At 47.1% G+C, this 20,584-nt stretch overlaps 1 protein-coding gene across 3 annotated transcripts in view; it reads left to right on the top strand.

Moving 5' to 3' along the window:
* The window catches only part of cntn2 (contactin 2), a 77,988-nt gene that overhangs the window by 40,226 nt on the left and 17,178 nt on the right, over window positions 1-20,584 (top strand). For all 3 annotated transcript variants that reach the window (XM_071336283.1, XM_071336284.1, XM_071336282.1), the window contains 4 exons: window positions 11,409-11,554; window positions 19,655-19,796; window positions 19,919-20,091; window positions 20,349-20,444. In XM_071336283.1, the coding sequence (XP_071192384.1) occupies window positions 11,497-11,554; window positions 19,655-19,796; window positions 19,919-20,091; window positions 20,349-20,444 (469 nt within the window). In that variant the 5' untranslated portion in view covers window positions 11,409-11,496. The remainder of the gene's footprint in view (window positions 1-11,408; window positions 11,555-19,654; window positions 19,797-19,918; window positions 20,092-20,348; window positions 20,445-20,584) is intronic.

Genomic DNA, 20,584 nt, shown 5'->3' with positions numbered 1-20,584 from the left:
CAGTTTGGGAATACCTGCTCTAGGGGACCATTCAAATCAGGGGCCAGAGGTCACTAGGCTACATCCGGGGTTCATTTGTCAGGTCATTCCACATCTGCTGATTTATGAACACACACACGCATAGATGCTGAGAAGTTCCATCCACAGATTAAGTTACTATTGGTATGAACTCTACCCAGCACTCTACAGTACGGAGGTAGATTTTAAATCATGGATGAAAATGGCCCCCAGCAAAACTCAGCTCATTCTGTGGGCTGCTAAACTTCCAGACATTTAGTCTGAATGCAAAATAATCCTTCTTGTCATCTTCTTGAAAGGTCAGAGCTATAGACGTGTTTTCTTCCCGTTTCTGGAAAGGGCAATGCGCACAATGTGCACAATCACCATTCATGAGAGGCAAAACACTCTGAAGTCCTATCTTAACCAATATCAGTCTAGAACACACACACACACACACACACACACACACACACACACACACACACACACACACACACACACACACACACACACACACACACACACACACACACACACACACACACACACACACACACACACACACACACAGACGTATGTACGCACACACGCATGCACATACGCACACACACACACACACACACACACAAACACACACACACACACATACCTGCGGACCGCAACTCAGGGCAGGTGATGGTCAGTGTCTCAGGGAGACTGTTTTAGTCCTGCTCTCTTCACTCAATATCCACATGCTGTAGGCTACATGCTTAGATACATACACACACGTATGTAAAGAAATACACTGAACAGAAATATAAACCCAAAGCGTTGGTCCCATGTTTCATAAGCTGAACTAAAAGATTCAGGTACACAAAAAGTTTATTTCTATCAAATTTGGTGCACTAATGTGTTTACATCCCTGTTAGTGAGCATTTCTCCTTTCCCGAGATAATCCATCCACTTGACAGGTGTGGCATATCAAGAAGCTGATTAAACAGCATGATCCGTACACAGGTGCACCTTGTGCTGGGGACAATAAAAGTCCACTCTAAAATGTGCAGTTTTGTCACACAACACAATGCAACATATGTCTCAAGTTTTAGGGAGTGTACAATTGGCATGCTGACTGCAAGAATGTCAACCGGAGCTGTTGCCAGAAAATGTAATGCTAATTTCTCTACCACCTCCAACGTCGTTTTAGTGAATTTGGCCTCACAACTGCAGACCACGTGTAACCACACGAGTCAAGGACCTCCATATCCGGCTTCTTCACCTGCGGGATCATCTGAGACCAGCCACTCAACAGCTGATGAAACTGTGGGTTTGCACAACCGAAGAATTTCTGCACAAACTGTCAGAAACCGTCTCATGAAAGCTCATCTGTGTGTTCGTCATCCTCACCAGGGTCTTGACCTGACTGCAGTTCGGCATCGTAATCTAAATCAGTGGGCAAATGTTCACCTTTGATGGCCATTGGCACGCTGGAGAAGTTTGCTCTTCACAGATGAATCCCGGTTTCAACTGTACCGGGCAGATGGCAGATAGCGTGTATGGCGTTGTGTGGGCGAGCGGTTTGCTGATGTCAACGTTGTGAGCAGAGTGCCTCATTGAAGAGGAGTGGGACAACATTCCACAGGCAACAATCAACTGCCTGATCAACTCTATGTGATGTGCAGTGCTGCATGAGGCAACTCTGCCAAACCTTCTAAATCAGACTTAAATTGCAATATTCCAGACTCTATCACACTCTGTCGCTGTATCAGAATGATTGTCAGCCCTTTAACCCTTGTTCCTCAGCAGAGCACTGTTCAAATACACACAGAGGAATGGTATCTCATCATTAGAGCTTAAAACACCTCTTGCTTCTAACCTAGACCAGCACACTGAGCTCCATATAGAAGATGCACCTAAAAGACAGTTTGCGTTAGGGTGAAATATGAACCCCCAGATTGATTTACAATGTTTAGAGCAAGTTCTGTTTGCTCCTGCTCAGCCCACACCCTCTCTCTCTCTCTCTCTCTCTCTCTCTCTCTCTCTCTCTCTCTCTCTCACTCTCACTCACTCACTCACTCACTCACTCACTCACTCACTCACTCACTCACTCACTCACACACTCACCCACTCACTCACTCACTCACACACTCACACACACTCACTCACTCACTCACTCACTCACTCACACACACACACACACACACACACACACACACACACTCACACACACACACACTTTCAGTCCATAACACACACACACACACACACACACACACACCCAGTGTATAATATAGCCATCCCTCCTACGATCCACTTGCTGCATGTATTGTTGATAAAGGGTTTTATTGACCAAGATATTTCTTCACACCACATTCAGAAAGGAGAGTGTGTGAACAAGCAACGGCCCAGTCAAACAAGGTCATGGTTGGTTCAATCCAAATCCTGATGAACCCGGCTCAAACACACTCATCCCTGTCCAAATATTGCAATGGTTGTCTGCAGAGTTCTGAGCATCACAGAGGCACGCTTTAAACTCGTAACTCTGCCAAATCTAAACTGTAAACTATACTCTAAATCCCAACAGTAAACTAAACTCTAAATTCCAAGTCTAAACTCTAGGATATTGAGGTCTGTAGAATATAGAGGTGTGATTATAATGCTGTTATTGATTTATACTAATGTTTGTTCAACAATAGGACTACAATAATCACATCTGAGCTTTCTGTACTCTCATTGCCCCGCATGGTCAAACGTCGCCCTTAGAAACGGTGTGTGTGTGGGGGGAGGTTATCGTGTGTGTGTGTGTGTGTGTGTGTGTGTGTGTGTGTGTGTGTGTGTGTGTGTGTGTGTGTGTGTGTGTGTGTGTGTGTGTGTGTGTGTGTGTGTGTGTGTGTGTGTGTGTGTGTGTGTGTGTGTGTGTGTGTCGTATAATCGTGTTTGTTGTTGACAGTGTGTATGTCTGTTTCCATCAGTTTGAATGTGGAAAACCCTCTAATCTTATTTTATAGTGTAATCTGGTTGGTGCTTCCCCAGCGACTGACTGACAGCCAAGGTGGTGATTCAATACATAATGTATGACCAGTACAGTGTCTGTTGGCTGTGTGTGTGTGTGTGTGTGTGTGTGTGTGTGTGTGTGTGTGTGTGTGTGTGTGTGTGTGTGTGTGTGTGTGTGTGTGTGTGTGTGTGTGTGTGTGTGTGTGTGTGTGTGTGTGTGTGTGTGTGTGTGTGTGTGTGTGTGTGTGTGTGTGTGTGTGTGTGTGGTTGTATTGTATTGTATTGTATTGTGTGTTTGTATTTGCTCAGACTTGGTCACGACTGGAGAAGGACAGAGAGAGAGAGAGAAAGATGGGGGGGAGAGCCAGGGAAGGACAGTGAGTATTTGAGAAAGTATGTGTGTGTCTATGTGTGCATGCCTGCCTGCCAGCAATGTATGTGTGTAGAGTACTCTTCGTAAGTCAGATGTACAAGCCCAATAGTATGTGAATGACAGTCTAACCATTTAAAATGTGTATCAAGTGAGTTTGTGTCTGAATTCCAATTACCCTGGAGGAGATAGAATATGCGTGTGCAGAATACTGCTACTGTGACTGTCACAGTTCCATCTGTCTGAGGTGCTACATCTTACAGCTGCGGAATTGACATGACATGCATTATATCATTAGGTGTTAAAATCAGGAGCATTCAGATTTACCTGTGAAATGGTAGCTTAGCAGTCCTTGGTCTTCCTGACTAATTGTGGTAATGATCTCTTTACCTTTAATCTGTTTGTATGTATGTGTGTGTGTGTGTGTGTGTGTGTGTGTGTGTGTGTGTGTGTGTGTGTGTGTGTGTGTGTGTGTGTGTGTGTGTGTGTGTGTGTGTGTGTGTGTGTGTGTGTGTGTGTGTGTGTGGATGTGATGTGATGACTCCGTTATATGATTCCAGTCACGCTGCCAGTGTCTGTCATCTCACACTGCAATATCAGCCGTCTCCATCTTCAAGCCTCTCTATCTCTGAATCAACAGGGAGGGATCAGGATGTGTGTGTGTGTGTGTGTGTGTGTGTGTGTGTGTGTGTGTGTGTGTGTGTGTGTGTGTGTGTGTGTGTGTGTGTGTGTGTGTGTGTGTGTGTGTGTGTGTGTGTGTGTGTGTGTGTGTGAGTGTGTGAGTGTGTGTGTGAGTGTGTGAGTGTGTGTGAGTGTGTGAGTGTGTGAGTGTGTGAGTGAGTGAGTGAGTATGGAGGTGTATGTGTGTGATATTCAGAGAGGTGTATGATGTAGAAGCCATCCAGAGCTCACAATCTCCACAGTTCATCCCAGAGATGGATTTAGGGAGCAGATCAGTGTTTTGTTTGATGTTCTCAGGGGGACTGGCAGGGACAGCTAACTCCCTCTGCTTTCTCATCAAACACCTGCTAAAGAGATGGTTATCGCCAAGAAGACAGGAGATTTCAGAGCAGCCTGTGCGTGTGCGTGTACGTGTGTGTGTGTGTCTGTGTGTGTCACCCGCACCTAAGGCCAGAGCAGACAGGATATTAGTTGTCACCCCAGAGGATAGGGCAGTACTGTGGGGATCTTAGCTGATCAATAAATAAAGGTTTTGTCTTCTGGTGTCCCTGTGGGTCACCTCACTTCCCTCCTCCTTTCTCATCCTCTCTTCCTCACTCCTTCCTTCTCTTCCCCTCTACCCCTCCCCCTGCCCAGAGTGGTGTCCCAAACAGCCAACTGGGGTGTGTAGTGCATTTTGAGAGTGTTCCTGTGTGTGTGTGTGTGTGTGTGTGTGTGTGTGTGTGTGTGTGTGTGTGTGTGTGCGTGCGTGCGTGCGTGCGTGCGTGCGTGCGTGCGTGCGTGCGTGCGTGCGTGCGTGCGTGCGTGCACGTGTGGTCCTTGTGTGTGTCCCGTCGGCAGATGTCTAGGCTGAGTTAAAAGCTCCGTGGCCTCAGGCAGTCTTTCCCTCCTTAACGGAGCGTGACGACTTCAGAGGGACGACGGGGTGGAGGGATGGAGGGAGGAGAAGGTAGACAATGAGAGATAGTGGTAAAAGAAGGAAAGGGAGATGTTGTGGTGTCTGTCTGTGGGATGTGGTTTGGAAGCACTGTGAAGGACGAGGATCTGAATGTCAATTGGCAAAATTGTCCACCTCCCAAAAAAGTACCATCAACCAGCACTCCTACTCAGTCTGATGGAGAGGAGAGGAGCACATAGGAGAAAACTGTGAAAATGAGGGGAGAGAAGAGTTGGAGTGAGCAGCAGAGATTTCTTCAGCAATCAGACCTACACTCCACTCCACACAAGTGGAGTCAGTGTTAACTCAACCCCTCAGCTACAGCACACACACAAACATGCATGGACACCCTCACACACACACACACACACACACACACACACTGCGCGTACTACCAAGATGGACTACCGCATCCAGCCACCCTTTATTCTAGTCTAGACCCAGTCATCCATATTGTGTGAAGTGTGTGTGTCCGTGGCATGTTGTTCCCTCTCTTTGCTGCTCACTCTATGCTGTAGAATCCCCACTCTGTAGAATCCCCACTCTGTAGAATCACCACTCTGTAGAATCACCACTCTGTAGAATCACCACTCTGTAGAATCACCACTCTGTAGAATCCCCACTCTGTAGAATCACCACTCTGTAGAATCACCACTCTGTAGGATCCCCACTCTGTAGGATCCCCACTCTGTAGAATCCCCACTCTGTAGAATCACCACTCTGTAGGATCCCCACTCTGTAGAATCACCACTCTGTAGGATCCCCACTCTGTAGAATCACCACTCTGTAGAATCACCACTCTGTAGAATCACCACTCTGTAGAATCACCACTCTGTAGGATCCCCACTCTGTAGAATCACCACTCTGTAGGATCCCCACTCTGTAGAATCACCACTCTGTAGGATCCCCACTCTGTAGAATCACCACTCTGTAGGATCCCCACTCTGTAGGATCCCCACTCTGTAGAATCCCCACTCTGTAGAATCACCACTCTGTAGAATCACCACTCTGTAGAATCCCCACTCTGTAGAATCACCACTCTGTAGAATCCCCACTCTGTAGAATCCCCACTCTGTAGAATCACCACTCTGTAGAATCACCACTCTGTAGGATCCCCACTCTGTAGAATCACCACTCTGTAGAATCACCACTCTGTAGAATCACCACTCTGTAGAATCACCACTCTGTAGGATCCCCACTCTGGGCCCTCTCCTCTTCAAACCACTCATTAAAAACGCCTCATCAGTTCTCCTTGGTTAGATTGCTGGGACCGGCTTGTCCCCAGAAAGAACCCAGAATTATTCAGCTAAGAGCAGAAAACAGAGAACAATGAAGTTGCCACTACCAGACACTGATCTAGGGTCAGTTGTGTTTTCCCCCTCTTATGATTAGGGTTAGGATATGGAGAGGCTATATAACAGGTTCTAGATCAGTGCCCAAGGGAGGAACCTCTCCCTTCTAGAGTGCTGGTTCCATTACTGTTATCTGTCAGAATTTGTCAGAGTTCTGAGTTCCAATTACAGGAGCAGAGAGAGGAGCAGAGAGAGGAGCAGAGAGAGAAAGAGAGAGAAAGAGAGAGAAAGAGAGAGGAGGAATAGAGTGGAAGAGGTGTGCACTGATGGGTGACTCACCCCGAGGATCCACAATGGGCCACAATGTTCCACAGCGCTGCACACAGAAATGGAAGGGTCTGCACTGACTGCACACACTGGACAGATTTCACTCTAATACGACAATTAGTCCCGCGCGATTGACAGAAAACTCTCATTCTGTGAGACAGACGTGTCTTGTTCATTTGTGGTTCGGTTTTTTGCTAAATGCACAACACCTGGTTGTAGCTCCTCATTTAGTAATGAGATACCGTAAGGAAACCATCTGGTTCAACAAAATGTCTGCACTGATCTTTAAAGTGATGCACCTGCATCTGCAGGAGTCGTGTTCCATTGCAACAATCTTTTCTTTTTTTTTACTAATTGTCTTGTCATGTCTTCATCTAAATCAAATCAATCAAATTGTATTTGTCACATGCTTTGTGAACAACAGGTGTGGACTAACAGTGAGATGCTTACTTTACAGCCCTTCTCAACAATGCAGTGAGAAAGAAAATAGAGAAATAATAGAAAAGTAAAACAGATAATAATAAAAGTAATAGTAGATACACAATGAGTAACAATAACTTGGTTATATACCAGGGGTACCAGTACTGAGTCTGTGCAGGGGTGCAGGGGTATGAGGTCATTGAGGTAGATTTAAAGTGACAGATAGTAAACAGTAGCAGCAGCGTCATGTGATGAGTCAAATAAATATGTGCAAAATAGGTGTTATGGCTTGGGGGTAGAAGCTGTTCAGGGTCCTGATGGTGCAGACTTGGTGCATCAGTACCACTTTCCGTGCGGTAGCAGAGAGAACAGTCTATGATGGGTGGCTGGAGTCTTTGACAATTTTTAGGACCTTCCTCTGACACCGCCAGCTATAGAGGTCCTGGATGTGATATACTTGGCTGTGCGCACTACCTTCTGTATCAACTTGCGGTTGGATGCCAAGCAATTGTCAAACCAAGTGGTGATACAGCCAGTCAAGATGCTCTCAATGGTGCAGCTGTTGTACTTTTTGAGGATCTGAGGGCCCATGACAAATATTTTCAACCTCCTGAGGGGGAAGAGGCATTGTAGTGCCCTTTTCACAACTGTGTTGGTGTGTTTGGACCATGATAAATCGTTAGTGATGTGGACACCAAGGAACTTGAAGCTCTCGACCCGCTCCACTACAGCCCCGTCAATGCGAATGGGGCGTGCTCGGCCACGCAGTCATTGGTGAACAGGGAGTACAGGAGGGGACTAAGCACGCACCTCTGAGGGGCCCCCGTGTTGAGGGTCAGCGTGACTGATGTGTTGTTGCCTACAGTACCCTCACCACCTGGGGGCATTCCATCAGGAAGTCCAGGATCCAGTTGCAGAGAGAGGTGTGCAGTCCCAGGGTCCTAGCTTAGTGATGAGTTTGGAAGGCACTATGGTGTTGAACACTGAGCTGTAGTCAATGAACAGCATTCTCACGTAGGTGTTCCTTTTGTCCAAGTGGGAAAGGGCAGTGTGGAGTGCAATGGATATTGCATCATCTTTGGATCTGTTGGGGAGAAATGCGAATTGGAGTGGGTCCAGGCGTCTGGGATGATGGTGTTGATGTGAGCCAAGACCAGCCTTTAAAAACCTTTCATGGCTACAGATGTGAATGTTACGGGCCGATAGTCATTTAGACAGGTTACCTTGGCGTTCCTGGATACAGGGACTATGGTGATCTGCATGAACCATGTAAGTAACACAGAGTGGGTCAGGGAGAGGTTGAAAATATCATTGAAGACACTGGCCAGCTAGTCAGGGCATGCTCTGAGTACACGTCTGGCAATCCATCTAGCCCTGTGGCCTTGTGAATGTTAAACTGTTTAAAGGTCTTATTCACATTGACTATGGAGAGTGTGATCACACAGTTGTTTGGAACAGCTGGTGCTCTCACTCATGGTTCAGTGTTGCTTTACTCGATGAGCATAGAATGCATTTAGTTAATCTGGTCGGCTTATGTCACTGTGCAGCTCACGGCTGGGTTTCCCTTTGTAATCCGTGCTAGTTTGCAAACACTGCCACATTCGACGAGCATCAGAGCCGGTGCAGTAGGATTCAATCTTAGTCCTGTATTGACGCGTTGCCTGTTTGTTCGTTTGTCAGAGGGCATAGCAGGATTTCTTATAAGCATCCGGGTTAGTGTCCCGCTCCTTGAAAGCGGCAGCACTAGCCTTTTAGCTCAGTGTGGATGTTGCCTGTGGCTTCTGGTTGGGATATGTACGTACGGTCACTGTGGGGATGTAGTCGTTTATTCACTTATTAATGAAGCCGGTGACTGATGTGGTAAACTCCTTAGTGCCATCGGATGAGTCCCGGAACATGTGCCAGTCTGTGCTAGCAAAACAGTCCTGTAGCTTTGCATCCGCTTCCGACCACTTCCGTATTGAGCGCGTAACTGGTACTTCCTGTTTAAATTTTTGCTTGTAAGCAGGAATCAGGAGGATAGAGTTATAGTCAGATTTGCCAAATGGAGGGCGAGAGAGAGCTTTGTATGCATCTCTGTGTGTGGAGTAGTATGGTCTACAGCCTATCGTGAGGAGTAGCTCACTCAGCTAACTCAGAACCTAAAGACTTCCTTAATATTAGAGATAGCACACCAGCCCCCCCCCTTGAGTTTACCCAACGTTGCCATTCTGTCCTGCCAATGCATAGAAAATCCAGCTAGATGTGTATTATCCATGTCCTTGTTCAGTCAAGTTTCTGTTGATAGGATCATCTTGAACGGAGCTCGTCCAGTTTGTTCTCCAGTGATTGTATATTCGTCACTAGAACAGAGGGTAGAGGGGGGTTATTTACTCGCGTCTGCAGTTTAATCAGGTTGCCCGCACGTCGGCCTCTATATCGCCGTCTCTTTCTTTTCCGAGTGTCGGGAATTAGGGCCTGGTCTGGGGTGAGCAGTATGTCCTGCACCGAAGACTCATTGAAGTAGAAATCTTAATCCAAATCGAGGTTAGTGAAGCTCTTTTCGGTCATAGGAAATGATGGCAGAAACATTGTGTAAAAAAAAAAGTTACGATCAACGCAAAAAAAACACTAAATAACAGAATTGGTCAGGAGCATGTAAAATGGCCGCTATACATTCCAGCGCCATTGCCAACTCAGTGTATCCAAGCCTTATTAAAGCGTAGACTGGACATAAAGAATGTCATACAGAATATTTCTATCTGCTTTGAGCTAACTGTTGAACCAGCCTCAGATGTTTGGCTGTGGTGCAATGGAGACGTGAGAGCAATGTGATATGCTGCTCCCCTCTCCTCTTCTCCTTCCACAGTCCATTAAGCTGTGAGCTGATTTGATGAGCTATATCTCTCTGTCTCTTCCCGGCTCGGTTTCTGTCTGTTTCTCTCCTGTCTCTGCTGTCTTCAGGATGGCAGGTAGCCGCAAGGTTAGAGCGTTGGGCATTTCCATTATACACTTGTGTTAACAGAACAAATATAAGCACCCTCAAAATATTATTATTTATTGCTATCTTTCGCTCTCTGTCTGCCCCCCTCTCATTCTCTCTCCTTCTCCCTCTGCCTCTCCCAATCCCCCCTCTCTCTCGTCATAACTCTCTTTCTCCCTCTTTCTTCCTTCCTCCCAATCTCCCCCCCTCTATTTCTGCTGTGTGTTTAATAACAGTAGTATCCAGTGAAATGTCAGAAGGTGACAGTTTGGGGAGAGAGGGAGTGCACAGAGGGAGAACACTGTGCGAGAACACAGACTGACAGAGTAGATTATGTTAGCCAGGGTCTGTCGGGGGGAATTCTGCCATGGAGTAACTTGTTCCTGGTCTGTAAGCGAGTCTACTAGGCTGTGAGCTGTCTGGACGACATTTCGACAGATGTGCTAGATCTAATTGTACCTTATGTGCCAGCTTCCGAGGAAAAAAGCCTGAACCTTCCTGTTCTATTGATGTTTCTAAAGTCCTTGGACCTTTATTGGATTTGAAGAGTATAATACACTTAATCAATTAATACCCTCTCATTGCTTTCTACGTTCGGATTGGACTATATTGTTTTGAGGTATTTTTTGCCATACAATGCTGAATTTAGATTAGGTGGAAATGTGTTTAGTGAGTCTGCGTGTTTGGCCAGCGGTTTCAACTGAGAGAGAGCAAGAGAGAAAGGGAAGGAGATAGAGAGAAAGGGAAGGAGATAGAGAGAAAGGGAAGGAGATAGAGAGAAAAGGATGGAGATAGAGAGACAGGGAAGGAGATAGAGAGAAAAGGATGGAGATAGAGAGACAGGGAAGGAGATAGAGAGAAAGGGAAGGAGATAGAGAGACAGGGAAGGAAATAGAGAGACAGGGAAGGAGATAGAGAGACAGGGAAGGAGATAGAGAGACAGGGAAGGAGATAGAGAGCGGGGACGGAGGGAATATAAGAAGGTAAGAGACGACATTGTTAAAGGTTTGTTCTGTTTGTTCTGTTTCTCTCTCTCTCCTCTACCTTGGGCTAGTATTTATTCTGTAATGTAACATGAAGCAGAGTGCACACTGCATGGGGAGACAGTCTCTTGGGTGTGTGAGAGGCAGCAGGAGAAATAGCTACTAAAGAGATAAGCCCACTGGAGCATACTAACCAGGGTTGAGTCTCAAATGGCACCCTATTCCCTATATAATGCACTACCTTTGACCAAGGCCCATAAGTCCCCAAAAATGATGTAGTAAGGAATAAGGTGCCATTTGGGACACAGCCCAGCTCTAGTGTTGTTCCACAATGCTTCAGTCCAGAGACATTGTACTGTTAGGATGTTCAGAAGAATAGATAAGTTCTGCTTGTAGGCCAAGTGTAAGAGTGCTAGCCGTGTAGTTTAACCAGGAGTAAATCTGTCTTTCTTTTTGTTCTCCACAGGCACTGATAAGCCACTTCTAATTTCCTCCTGGTGTGGTGCAGATCTGGTTCTGATCCTGTTCGGTCCAGTTCTGATCAGAGTGTGAGAATGGGGCTTTTGCTGTTTCTGTTGAGCCTCAGCTCCTTAGCTCTGAGCTACGCTGTCGGTAAGGTTTCTCACTTTTTCCTTGTATCTTCTGTCACCTGTCCTCTCCACTCCTCTCCTCTCCACTCCTCTCCTCTCCTAGTCTCTCATGTCTGCTCCTGTCCTCTCCTCTCCACACCTGTCCTCTCCTCTTCTCTCATGTCCTCTCCTCTTCTCTCATGTCCTCTCCTCTTCTCTCATGTCTTGTCCTCTTCTCTCATGTCCTCTCCTCTTCTCTCATGTCCTCTCCTCTCCTCTCATGTCTGTTCCTGTCCTCTCCTATCATCTCTTCTCCTCTTCTCTCATATCTGCTCCTCCCCTTCCATGTCTCCTCTCCTCTCCTCTCCTCTCCTCTCCTCTCCTCTCCTCTCCTCTCCTCTCCTCTCCTCTCTCTCTCTCTCTCTCTCTCTCTCTCTCTCTCTCTCTCTCTCTCTCTCTCTCTCTCTCTCTCTCTCTCTCTCTCTCTCTCTCTCTCTCTCTCTCCTCTCCTGTCCTGTCTCCTCCTGTCCTCTCCTCACATGTCTGCTCCTGTCCTCTCCTCTCCTCTTCTCTCATGTCTGCTCATGTACTCTAATTTCCCCTCCTCTCCCCTCTTCTCCACTCCTCTCCTCTAATATCTGCTCCTGTCCTCTCATCTCCTCTCCTCTCTTCTCCTCTCCTCTCATGTCTGTTCCTGTCCTCTCATCTCCTCTCCTTTCATTTCATGTCCTCTCCTCTCTTCTCTTCTCCTCTCCTCTCCTCTCCTCTCCTCTCCTCTCCTCTCCTCTCCTCTCCTCTCCTCTCCTCTCCTCTCCTCTCCTCTCCTCTCCTCTCCTCTCCTCTCCTCTCCTCTCCTCCTGTCCTGTCCTGTCCTGTCCTGTCCTCTCCTCCAGTATTCCCGACTATTCTCTTTCTCCTGTGTTCCAATGTCAGAACCTTTCCTCCTCACATCCCCTTCACTGTCAGTTCTCCTCTCACGCCCACTCCATCAGTCAGAACCTTTCCTCCTCACATCCCCTTCACTGTCAGTTCTCCTCTCACGCATACTCCATCAGTCAGAACCTTTCCTCCTCACATCCCCTTCACTGTCAGTTCTCCTCTCACGCCCACTCCATCAGTCAGAACCTTTCCTCCTCACATCCCCTTCACTGTCAGTTCTCCTCTCACGCCCACTCCATCAGTCAGAACCTTTCTTCCTCACATCCCCTTCACTGTCAGTTCTCCTCTCACGCCCACTCCATCAGTCAGAACCTTTCCTCCTCACATCCCCTTCACTGTCAGTTCTCCTCTCACGCCCACTCCATCAGTCAGAACCTTTCCTCCTCACATCCCCTTCACTGTCAGTTCTCCTCTCACGCCCACTCCATCAGTCAGAACCTTTCCTCCTCACATCCCCTTCACTGTCAGTTCTCCTCTCACGCCCACTCCATCAGTCAGAAACGTTCAATACTACCAATGAATGTGTCTCCTGTCAGTCCTGGCCTGTGAATTGAATAAAAGGACATTTTCCGTAGGAGTGGTATTCAATGCCTGAATTGACTAGTAAATTAAGATGGACTTCAGCTCCAGGCTCGTTCCCCATCAAAATGAGCACATCCAGTATGTCAGTCTTCGTTATTAAAATCACCCTCTCCCCTCCCTTTCCTTCACCTTTCCCCTCCCTTTCCTTCACCTCTCCCCTCCCTTTCCTTCACCTCTTCCCTCCCCTTCATTCACCTCTCCCCTCCCTTTCTTTCACCTCTCCCCTCCCTTTCCTTCACCTCTCCCCTCCCCTTCATTCACCTCTCCCCTCCCTTTCCTTCACCTCTCCCCTCCCCTTCATTCACCTCTCCCCTCCCTTTCCTTCACCTCTCCCCTCCCTTTCCTTCACCTCTCCCCTCCCTTTCCTTCACCTCTCCCCTCCCTTTCCTTCACCTCTCCCCTCCCTTTCCTTCACCTCTCCCCTCCCCTTCCTTCACCTCTCCCCTCCCCTTCATTCACCTCTCCCCTCCCCTTCATTCACCTCTCCCCTCCCCTTCATTCACCTCTCCCCTGCCCATGCAACCTATTTCTGTTATGGTGCTTCCCTAGCCAGCCACTGCCTCTTACACCAAACACACACTCAACATGTCCATGCGTGCTATCAGACTGATGGTTGGGTGTGAGAATGTGTGTCTGGAGAACCAAAAGTAGGGGTTCTGCAGATCTTGGGGGCTTCAGGCCAGATTAAAATTTTAAGCTGTTTCTTTTTACCAACAGGCGGAAGGGATTCGATTTTCTTGAGATGTCTTTTTCTTATTTTTTTCTTTTGACGACAGAGTTGAAATAATTCAGTGATCTCATGAATGATAAATGAAGATGTGTTGTAGCGTTCCTTTGTTGAAATTAAAAAAGCTTTTCCACTGTAGCCAAGCGTGCAGTCACGCATAGTCGATCCCTGTGGACAGCACACAGTCCATGAAATTGTAATTACTAGCTCCGTCAATGCTCCGTTGGTCTGTTGATGAAGTGAATCACACACACACGCACGCTCATACACACAAACATGCATGCATACACACACACATACTGTATACACACCAGCGGTGTGGAGTCTGACTCGAGTCACAAATTTGATTTCTTGAGACTCGACTTGATAGAAAATCAAATAACTTGAGACTTGACTTGGACCTGGATCCTCAAGACTTGGGACTCGACTTTGACTTAAGACTGATGACTTGAAATGATCTGGCAAGGTTTTGTTAAGTTTTGTCACTCATTTTGTGGCACAGATTCCCCGTGGATTACTGTCCACGCAGCCAGAGACAGTATAGAGACAGTATGGCAGTTGGAAAAAACGAATTGGCTTGTGAAACACACACTCAACCCTCTGATTAGACCAGCACACTGTAAATCAACACAGGTCAGGAGAGATAACATAGTGAGAAGGTTTTGGAGGGTTATGAGAGTGAAACTGAATGGGAAAAATAAAAACAAATTCATGCATATTTTAATAGGCTACATATAGCCTACCATTTGTATTTTATATGCATATCTTAGCTTATTCATACTGTTCACTAACATAGGCCTAAACCAATGCACCAAATTATTTCAAAAACATCTAATCTGTGCTTCAGAAGCAAAAAGGTGCACGCCTTGAAATTGATAATTTACTTATGATGCTTGCATTTGGAATTTGTTGAAAAAATGTATTATTATATAATCAAAATGTGTTGTATACAAAATAAAGAAAAGGGCTGTCTGGTAGCCTCAATAAATAGACAAAGATATGTAATTGAAGTCATTGTCTGCATAGATTTTTTTTTTCTTGACATGAGATGACTTGAAAAAACTTAACTTGCTCTTAGAATGCACGACTTGGATTTAACTCGACTCGACCCATTCTACTTGGGACTCGACTTGAGATTCGAACCTTGTGACTTGAGACTTGCTTGTGACTCGAATAATAGTGACTTGGTCCCTCCTCTGACACACACACACACACACACACACACACACACACACACACACACACACACACACACACACACACACACACACACACACACACACACACACACACACACACACACACACACACACACACACACACACACACACACACACACACACACAAATATACACATAAAAATACACACACAACATCCATCAGATATTGACTTAGTTATAGCACAAGAAACATGTTACCGGTATGGACAAATAATGAATGTTCAGTGATTTTGGTGTGAATTCAGGTATTCAATTTATTGTCCATTTATTTATTTTTAAATCTTAGAATGCACTCATATATACATTTTCTTATTGTATCAGGTATTTTGTAAATATTTTGTGATAGAAAATGATATGCGCCTAATTTGCATAAATACATGTGGTGTATTTGCATATATGAATAAAATACCATAAAGGATAGGAAAAAGGCTGCAACCACCAAACACTTGCTCTGTCTAGCAGTGGAGGTTAGTAGGATGAGCTATAGGAGGACAGGCTCATTGTAATGGCTGGAATGGAATTAATGGAACAGAGTCAAGCATTTGGTTTCCCAATGTTTAATGTGTTTGATACCGTTCAATTTATTCCATTCCATCTATTACAATGAATGGTCCTCCTATAGCTCCTCCCACCAGCCTGTACTGCTGTCTAGGCCTACCTGCACTCACCTGTGCTGCCTCATTAATTACGTTTGTTGTGATGTTCTCTTAATTCAACAAGTGTGTCAATAGCAGGATACCCTGGGATTAAAAATCAACATGTTTAGCTCTAGATTACACCTATCTCAACGTACTTTACATTGTTTGTGAGATTAGACATAATATCACTAATATCACTAATCCGAGTTTTCATTTTCGGAAGTTGCTTTCATTTCAACTAATCTATTTTGTAAAATTTCAACTGTATTAAATTATAGCTTCTTTTTTTTTAAATTCCACAAAAAATGAACACCCATCAAAATAAAGTTCTGTTTCTTCTCTTTCTTGTGATGTGGAGATGGTGTGTTAAATCCCAGACAAAGCTTTCTTATAGATTCAACAGAAAGCCAAGGTATCCCATTGAGCCCATTTCAGCCATTACCGGGGTGTGTTTGACAGGTCATTACAAACATTTCCCCGGTCGTAACGTTAGCGGGAAAAAACGACAGGCACAAGCAAGAGTACACACACTCACACTCACACTCACACTCACACACACACACACACACACACACACACACACACACACACACACACACACACACACACACACACACACACACACACACACACACACACACACACACACACACACACACACACACACACACACATACATACACACACCATGCACAAAAACACCATCCCTCTTTCCCTCTCTCTCTCACACACGCTCTGTGCCATGAGGACATAGATTCCCATATGTTCATGAGGCATCTCTAACCCAGTTTGTGCTGTGTAACATGGATGGATTCTCTGTGTACCTTGAGAATAGCTGTCTGCTCCAGCCTGCTGTTTCACCTGCACCTTCTACTCTCCTCATGTATCGCTTTCTCTTCCCCTCCACCTCTACCTGCGCTTCTCCTCCCTCTCTCCACCCATACACCCTTTACTCTCCTCCCCTCCACCTCTACCCGCGCCTCTCTTCACTCTCTCCACCCCTACACCCTTTACTCTCCTCCCCTCCACCTCTACCCGCGCCTCTCTTCACTCTCTCCACCCCTACACCCTTTACTCTCCTCCCCTCCACCTCTACCCACGCCTCTCCTCCCTCTCTCCACCCCTACACCCTTTACTCTCCTCCCCTCCACCTCTACCCGCGCCTCTCTTCACTCTCTCCACCCCTACACCCTTTACTCTCCTCCCCTCCACCTCTACCCGCGTCTCTCTTCACTCTCTCCACCCCTACACCCTTTACTCTCCTCCCCTCCACCTCTACCCACGCCTCTCCTCCCTCTCTCCACCCCTACACCCTTTACCCTCCCCCCCTCCACCTCTACCCGCGCCTCTCTTCACTCTCTCCACCCCTACACCCTTTACTCTCCTCCCCTCCACCTCTACCCGCGCCTCTCTTCACTCTCTCCACCCCTACACCCTTTACTCTCCTCCCCTCCACCTCTACCCGCGCCTCTCTTCACTCTCTCCACCCCTACACCCTTTACTCTCCTCCCCTCCACCTCTACCCGCGCCTCTCTTCACTCTCTCCACCCCTACACCCTTTACTCTCCTCCCCTCCACCTCTACCCGTGCCTCTCTTCACTCTCTCCACCCCTACACCCTTTACTCTCCTCCCCTCCACCTCTACCCGCGCCTCTCTTCACTCTCTCCACCCCTACACCCTTTACTCTCCTCCCCTCCACCTCTACCCGCGCCTCTCTTCACTCTCTCCACCCCTACACCCTTTACTCTCCTCCCCTCCACCTCTACCCGCGCCTCTCTTCACTCTCTCCACCCCTACACCCTTTACTCTCCTCCCCTCCACCTCTACCCGCGCCTCTCTTCACTCTCTCCACCCCTACACCCTTTACTCTCCTCCCCTCCACCTCTACCCGCGCCTCTCTTCACTCTCTCCACCCCTACACCCTTTACTCTCCTCCCCTCCACCTCTACCCACGCCTCTCCTCCCTCTCTCCACCCCTACACCCTTTACTCTCCTCCCCTCCACCTCTACCCGCGCCTCTCCTCCCTCTCTCCACCCCTACACCCTTTACTCTCCTCCCCTCCACCTCTACCCGCGCCTCTCTTCACTCTCTCCACCCCTACACCCTTTACTCTCCTCCCCTCCACCTCTACCCGCACCTCTCTTCACTCTCTCCACCTCTACACCCTTTACTCTCCTCCCCTCCACCTCTACCCGTGCCTCTCTTCACTCTCTCCACCCCTACACCCTTTACTCTCCTCCCCTCCACCTCTACCCGCGCCTCTCTTCACTCTCTCCACCCCTACACCCTTTTCTCTCCTCCCCTCCACCTCTACCCGCGCCTCTCTTCACTCTCTCCACCCCTACACCCTTTACTCTCCTCCCCTCCACCTCTACCCGCGCCTCTCTTCACTCTCTCCACCCCTACACCCTTTACTCTCCTCCCCTCCACCTCTACCCGCGCCTCTCTTCACTCTCTCCACCCCTACACCCTTTACTCTCCTCCCCTCCACCTCTACCCGCGCCTCTCTTCACTCTCTCCACCCCTACACTTGTTTATCTTCTCTCCTCCACCTCCACCCCAACACTATCTTCCCCTCTTTTTAAGCTATGTCCCCTCCTTCCTCTCCCCCTCTCAGGCCCTCCTCTTCTCCCTCTACCCATCTCCTCCTCTCCCTCTCTCCTCTTCACTGTAGCAACAGTATTATCCCTGACAGCCTGTAGCCCCTCCAGACTCACTCCCACCTCTAGTGCAGATGGATCCTGTACTCTGTTTGCCTGCACAACTCCTGCTTCACACACACACACACACACACACACACACACACACACACACACACACACACACACACACACACACACACACACACACACACACACACACACACACACACACACACACACACACACACACACACACACACACACACACACACACACACATTAACTACACAAACCAAATCTGATATTTCTTCATTTTAGTTGGTTCTTTTTTTGGTTCTTTTGGGGGGGTGGTTATTTGTGTATTCATATTGTACTGTTAGAAATGTACAGCACTGCTGGAGCTAGAAACATAACCATTTCACTACACCTTTAACATTCGCTAATCTGTGTACGCCAGAAATACGTTTTGATTTATTTTGATTTGATTTTAAATAATTTATGTTACCATCTCTGAGCCATGCAAAAATAAGTGTGGGTTTCTGTCAGGGGAAGAGGGAATAGGGGAAACAGGCCATCCAAACACTCTCCCAGAGTACCAGATACAATTGGATTAGATTACATTTAATCAAATTCTTCTATTTGTAAAAATGTATCATTCAATTAGACAATTCAAATGTTTCTTACCTTGGCTTCCCAAAGCACAGATTAACCTCTGATTTTCCTCTAGTGAACTAAATGGGATTCAGGATGTTTTGGTGATGAAACATTTTCATTTAATTAAGCAAAAATATGTTAAAGTGATACAAAACAACTTGTTTGAAAAGGGAAAGTCACTGGAATCAGTTTTTGACTCTGAATCCTGATTGGTTGGAAGGGGCTGGTAGTAGGACATTGAGGCGTTTCGATTATCTGGCCCGGGTTACCTCGTGGGAGGAGTTTGCACTGGGTGAAAAGTGATTGCATTCATTTTGTAACAGGCTGCCTCCCAGGCGTGAGCCATGTTCCCTGCTCCAAGCCCAAGGCAAAGTCGGCTCAAACCAAAAGTGACGTAGCCTAGGCTAGATTAAGCACGTACAGTAATGAGTAGAATTCTGTGTTTTCACATGCAAAAGTGATTGCTTTTGATTAAAAAAACACTTTATCTGCCTTCCCAATGAAAATTTGCTTGAAAATATGAACATATATTTTATGGAAAAGAGATGTTATATGTTTCTGGACGATGCACCATCCTGCCTTGTTGATTACATGACCTAACAGCACAGAATACTATTCACCTCCCTCATCTATTTTTCCCATTTACTCCACGGGCTATGGACCGGTACACCATGGCTCAGGTTAATAGAACTCCCTCATTGGGTGATGGGGGATTCTGATTGGCTGTGTGTGTTGACAGGCGGGCACGTGTGCATAACGGGTCATGACAGTGGACCAGTGTTTGAAGAGCAGCCCAGCAGTGTGGTCTACCCAGAGGGACTCAGTGAGGGCAAAGTCACTCTCAACTGCCAGGCTAGAGCCAGTCCTGCTGCTACGTACAGGTAAACAGACACACAGACAGAAAACAAATCAAATCAAATGAATTGGTCACATATGAGAGAGAAGGGTACAGCCAGAGTATACATCAGACAGGTCTGTTATCTAACCCCTCCCTGTCCGGTAGCTGGCGCGTCAATGGTACAGACGTCCCTGTAGGTGACCCCCGGTACACGCTGGTAGCCGGTAACCTGGTGATCAGCGGTCCCCAGTTCGGCCGTGATGGAGGCTCCTACCAGTGTCTGGCCATCAACCGCTGTGGCAGCATACTCAGTCGGGCCGCCAACCTCAAATTCGGCTGTGAGTACATTGATTTATTTATTCAGGTATTATTTACCATTCTCTCAGTGTTGATGGGGACAATGCATATTCATCAACATTTACTGGATCCCAGTTGTTGTTCATCAAACCTTATTTGGATCACATCTCATTCCATTGATTGGTTTACATAGTGAAAAGAATACGTTTCTCAGTGAGAATTACATTTTTGTCTTGACTGAGTGGATTTCATACATTTTTTATTTTTCTTGTGAAATCCTTCTTTCCTCCTTTTCCAGACCTTCATGACTTCCCTGGGGAAGGGAGGAGCCCACAGACGGCTTACGAGGGAGCAGGTGCCTTCCTGGCCTGCCAGCCCCCCGCCCACTACCCAGGTGCACACACACACACACACACACACACACACACACACACACACACACACACACACACACACACACACACACACACACACACACACACACACACACACACTAACACACGCACACGCACGCACGCACGCACGCACGCACAC

Source organism: Salvelinus alpinus, chromosome 12, assembly GCF_045679555.1.
Source record: "Salvelinus alpinus chromosome 12, SLU_Salpinus.1, whole genome shotgun sequence".
Taxonomy (NCBI): domain Eukaryota; kingdom Metazoa; phylum Chordata; class Actinopteri; order Salmoniformes; family Salmonidae; genus Salvelinus; species Salvelinus alpinus.
This window is presented reverse-complemented; position numbering and strand designations above follow the sequence as displayed.